This window comes from Anguilla rostrata, chromosome 3, assembly GCF_018555375.3.
Source record: "Anguilla rostrata isolate EN2019 chromosome 3, ASM1855537v3, whole genome shotgun sequence".
Lineage (NCBI taxonomy): Eukaryota > Metazoa > Chordata > Actinopteri > Anguilliformes > Anguillidae > Anguilla > Anguilla rostrata.
This window is the reverse complement of record NC_057935.1, coordinates 5468979-5474408: the sequence shown is the minus strand read 5'-3', so window position 1 is coordinate 5474408 and position 5430 is coordinate 5468979. Positions and strand designations below refer to the sequence as shown.

Here is a 5430-nt window from a genome sequence, read left to right as displayed (position 1 = left end):
ACATGCCCACTTATAATCACACATGCTTCTACACCTCAGAATTAAAACAACACAAACGGCTGAATTTACTGTCCACCTGGGAGTGTTTGTATTCCATGGAGCATTAGTGTGCTATTTCTGATATACAGTTATAAAGATATTATACCAGAGTCTATAAGAATGTGAAATAAATAGTTATTTTTTTGTTAAATAAGTCGTAGAAAGACATGACAGAATACATACATTAGGCCCATCACCTTTGCAATTCTCACAGCTTTTTCTCTTGTTCAGGATATAAACTTTGATAACATGTTCACTTCACAGTTGTGGACATTTTAAGAAGCAATTTAATTTAACATCTTTCACGTTAAGTATCATTTTCAGAATCTAACCTGAGAGAATAACAAGATAATTGATCTCCATGAGAATCACAATGAGGGATCAACTGAATTGAATTGAATAAATGTTTTTGCCCTGGTCTCTTATAATATGCATTGTTTCTTCTTCCAGTTTGGAGTTTCTTTAGAATTTTGGCACAGTTATTACTACAAGCAGGACAAATGTTTATTGGCAGTTTATTTTCATCTCTTTCACACTAAAATGAGAAATGTAAATTTTAACTGGATTTTTGCATCGGTAATTCTTCAGTAATTTGCAGTTTATAGTTTATTCAGTGGTTCATACATATTTCTTGAAACAATATCTCTTAAAACAGAAAAGATTTATTTGGCAAAAAATAATGTTGGTTGTCATGTTTAAATTAGAAAAAAAGGTTCTTGGTTTAGAAAAGTCAAATCCTGTAAGTTTGTAACATTCAAAGCCATATATTATGTTATTGTATTCTAGCAAGGGAATATTTGATAAATTGTGATCATTCTTGTGACAAAGATACATTTTTATGGAAAGCTTCACTCGCGGTCTCTAAATCTCGTATCGGAGTAAACCGTTTCTTTCTCCACTTCCCTCTTGTTCCGCCTCACTTTGGGTTTCTTGGTGGTGAAAGTCAAAGCAGCGTAATTCATTGCTTCATCTTGACACTAAAAGAAAAAGCATTACACACCACATATTATTACACTTCACGCTTATTATCATTTAGCCAGGATATTCACTACAGAAAGGGTAAATTTTAGTCTTTCACAACACAATATTTCTACCTGCTTGCTTGTCAGGTCTTCTCTGGGCACTTCGCTGATTGATGCGGCTCCTGTTTGAGTAAAATAACAATGAAACCACTGAAGGTTGTCCAAAATTAATTGCTCAAAAAATTATAATATGATTTGTACAAACTTACTTTTTAAAAATCTTCTTCTGATTGTTGTTATTGTTATTATTATTATTATTATTATTATTGCTGTTGTTGTTGAAGGGATTGTCATATCACAGCTATCTTACATTTTTATTGGCCATAATTTAGTTAGTGCCAGCTGGATGCCAAACAAAAATGCATAAAAACCAGAACTAATGTGTAATACTGGGGGCGATATCAGAGGTTAAAGTTAAATAAATTCAAAATTTGACTTGCTTTTTCATGTGATCTGTGCATATAATATTCCTAAAAGTGTTGTGAGACACCCTTTTGCAACAATGGAGCAACTTCACCTGATGTTGTTTTACAGAACTGTACAAGGACTGTATGTGACTATTTATGCATGCTATTCATGAAAGAGCCTTCAGATGACAAAGTTTTTTTCAAATTTTGGAACTTAGACAAGCGCTTAGCATATACCGCAGTTCACTTCATTTTTGCCACCTACCTTTATGATATTGAGTATTTGTATAATTTTGTATGTTTCGTACACTTCTGATTTGAATGAACAAAATTTGATAAAACATCCATAATATGTATCACCGACAATTGTTCTCTTACCTTTGCCATCCTCACTGCCTTTTCTCCTTTTCAGAGCGAGGACAACATTTAGGATCACACTCAATGTCAAAGCTCCCGCCAAGCAATAAAGAGGAAGAGCTTTATTTCCTTAAAAAAGAACAATTTAGCGTAGCACAATTTACAAGTAATATTAACCTTTTATGGTGTGAGATTGCAATTAAAATTTTCTTAACTGAACATTCTAATGCTGATGTCACAATCACTACTGGTAACTGAAAACAATGGAATTCTTGAACAGTTGTAGAAAATGATTCCAAAAAACTTACTTGTCAAAGAGTTAATAAAAGCATAATAAGAAATTGACAGGGAAAACATGTCCAAAGAACTGTTCTGCTAGATAATAAGATGATGAACAGAAAACAATTAAAAACTTACAACATAAAAATAAATGAACTAAGGTTAAACAATCATCCAATAATTTCAGATGAAGTCTGAATATTCCCCTGGTTGATGTTATTTAATTAATTTTTTAGCCCTGGCCTTCCTTAAATAAACGTATGAACCTTTTAAAAACTGAATTAATTAAGACAATGCTTTCAATGTGTGATTGTTTTGCTTACGCTCAAAGTCCAGCTTGGTCCCGTTCCCAAACAGGATCTCCCCACAGGTGGCCACAGCACAGTAGTAAGTCCCAGCATCAGAGGGGCTGAGGTTCCTCTTGGGGAAGTTGTAGACACAGCTCTCTGTGGGAGACACAGCCCCAGAGCTCCTCTGGCACTCATCACTCCTGGTTCCATGGGTGGAAATGATTCCTGGAGGGGACTCTCCTGAGCCCTGTCTGAACCAGTACACACTGTGTTCTCCTGCACAGGTCTCAGTGTGTACTGTACACTGCAGAGTCACAGAGTCTCCTGGCTGCACTGACTCAGACTTGAGCTGCTGCAGTACTACTGTCCTGCTGTGTGACTCTGAACCTGAAGAATTCCGTTTAATAATTAAAAATATAACAGAATATGTGCTTGGACTCAATCATTATGCACTTGGCTACAATTATTATCATTATTCTTTATAAACAATTTTTAATCTACGTCATGGTTGAACTTCCCAATCTGGATCGGTGTCAAATGTATACGAAACTGTCTATTTGTGATGTATTAATGACTTTAGAAAAATCATAATGATTTACAGTTGTAATCAAATTTACAGTTTTTGGCTTAACATGCAGTATCTTAAACAACAACCTACCTCGATATATCTTAACATAACACTGAACCAATACATGAACACCCAAAACAGAGTTTGGCTAACCCTACCCTAAAAAAAAGATCTGCATTCCTAGGATAATAAAAATTGACTTTTTAAAAATCAAATGCTGATTAGGTGAGCTAATCAATATACCAAAAATATATTGTTGAATGCCTGTACATTTAAAAACAAGTATAAAGCATCAACTAAGCTTCATACTTACCCGTCACCATTAAAGTGGTTCCATCTCCAAAGCTGATCTCTTTGTAGCGCGTAAGAGCGCAGTAGTATGTGGCGGAATCCGACGGCTCTACTCCTGACACAGTCAGGTTAAAGCTCCCCTTCGCTGCTTTAGCACTGAGGCGTGTGCCGTTTTTAAACTCATTTAAAAATATAGCATCTGATACCGAGTTCATTATTATTGCTACAAGTTGAGGCTTCTGTCCAAGAGGCTGCTTAAACCAGCTGACACCCGGCACGTCCTTTGCAGGGTAGAGACATGGGAGAGTCACAGTGTCTCCAAGCTGAGCTCTCACCAGCGCGTCAGGCTGAATTATATTCCCAAGCAGACCATCTGTGAGATGACAGAAAGCAATATTTCAATGCAAATGGCAATGAGAAATAAGCAATAAAAACCCCTGCAAGCTCAGCATAAACATCTTTATACAGTCCTAGTGTAAAGTTATTTAAGTCAATAATAATTACACACTTACAGACTTTGCTGAAAAGCACAAGAACAGCACAGAGTGGCGGCATCATCGTGTCTGAACTCTCCTCTTCTGGAGACTCTCCTCTGCCTGAGACCCTGCTTGTCCTCTGCGCTGTAAAACTCAAACTGTACAGATAAAAGGAGGACTTGAGGTAATAATTTCCAGTGAACCTGAACCATAGGAGGTCACATGTCAGGGGCAGATTTGATTGGCTGCTCAATAAGGCAAATTATAGGGTGACAAAGGTCCACAAATCAACACTCTCAGTGCAACAAAACAAGACCCTCGTCATTATTTCCATTGTTATGACATGTTGTGTCTGTACAGTGGCCATTTATGTATCTCAATCATATGGAAAAAAAATAATTTGTTTTTTTCTAAATAATTTACATTGAGAATAATCACACATTGGAAACTACACCTCGATCCCTACTGACATGTGACCTCAGCTGGGATATTGCAATGGATCAGTTTGGAATCAACCTTGTCACAAAACATCAGGGGGCCTTGTCACAAAGCTTGATGATGAGAAGGTGACCACTTGACCACACAATCTCTTTCTTTTCTTAGTGAAAATGTACTACAGAAACTTTAGAAAGATTATTTAAGAAGACTAACAGGATAGAGAGTGTGGATGCTGGTTCAGACTTTTTCACCTGAACAGGACATCACCTGCTGCACTGTGTTCTATATGCTGGACATTGACTTTTATTAGATTAAAGGCGGGAGAGGTGCATATAGCTCATCCACCATCAATTGTGTGTGTGTGTGTGTTGGGGGGGGGGGGGGGGTTGTCTTCTGTAATCTGGAAACAAAAAAAAGAAGTGGCCTAAAAAAAATTTTTTGCTTCCTACGTACCTCACGCAAAAATATAGTTTGGTGATGATGCTATTCAGTTCAGAACCATGGACAGCGCAGTGGAATGTTCATACTGTGATGTCACAGTTCCCTGTAAGCCATAAGAAGATAACAGAGTCTCGCATTGTCAAAACATAAGTGAATGAAATGTTTATCTTATCTCTGTTATATTATCTCTTATTTGAATTCCGAATGTGATTATTTTAACCCAAGGTGATTTCTATGGCTGTTAAGAAAGCTTGATACACATGGACTGAGCAGATTTTGCAGGAATTCATGTTTAACAGGATTTAGATATCCCACTGCTGACTAATTATAACATGAGGTGTCATTGGTTACTTATATTTATTAGGGATTAAATCAAAAAAATTTACGTTTGTAGAATGTTTAAACTCCTATTGTACGAACATGTCAAATGTTGTTTTGAGCTCAATGAAAGTTAATCAAATTGCTAAAGAAAGACCATGATTATAAAGATTTCAAACTACCAGTGAAAGATTTCTGACAGCCCTCTGATCTAAGTGCAGAGATATGTATTATTATTGTTAGAAAATAATTGCATGTAGAGAGCACACATATTTCTGACCCCTCCTAAGTATCGCAGGAAAGAGAGAGAGAGAGAGAGAGAGAGAGAGAGAGAACTAGGTAACGTATGAAAGGGGTGCATGCCACAGGCAGAACATAGGGGTTTTGTTTTGAGTCAGTGGCCAGAGAGTCAGACCAAACCACAGAGAGAGCTGCACCTCCAGCATTGTGCAAAAAACACCCCCACTGACCAGCAAGCAGGTCTCAAAGCGTGATCTCTAGCGT

At 36.9% G+C, this 5430-nt stretch overlaps 1 protein-coding gene across 1 annotated transcript; it reads right to left on the bottom strand.

Annotated features, from left to right (window-relative positions):
* Window positions 1-19: 19 nt before the first annotated feature.
* LOC135249953 (immunoglobulin superfamily member 3-like) lies at window positions 20-3870 on the bottom strand. The gene is made up of 6 exons (XM_064325690.1): window positions 3766-3870; window positions 3276-3626; window positions 2428-2781; window positions 1847-1954; window positions 1134-1183; window positions 20-1016 (listed from the first exon to the last, which is right to left on the bottom strand). The coding sequence occupies exons 1-6, from the start codon at window positions 3809-3811 to the stop codon at window positions 888-890; spliced, it is 1038 nt and encodes a 345-aa protein (XP_064181760.1). The 5' UTR covers window positions 3812-3870; the 3' UTR covers window positions 20-887.
* Window positions 3871-5430: the final 1560 nt, after the last annotated feature.

What these genes read in the sequence shown, in the direction of transcription:
- LOC135249953 (XM_064325690.1), bottom strand. Translation starts at nt 3,811, where the DNA reads ATGATGCCGCCACTCTGTGCTGTTCTTGTGCTTTTCAGCAAAGTCT. An exon ending in TGTGCTTTTCAGCAAAGTCT is followed by an intron (nt 3,627 to 3,765) that starts GTAAGTGTGTAA and finishes GTCATCTCACAG; the next exon opens with ATGGTCTGCTTGGGAATATA. An exon ending in AAGACCTGACAAGCAAGCAG is followed by an intron (nt 1,017 to 1,133) that starts GTAGAAATATTG and finishes TTTTTCTTTTAG; the next exon opens with TGTCAAGATGAAGCAATGAA.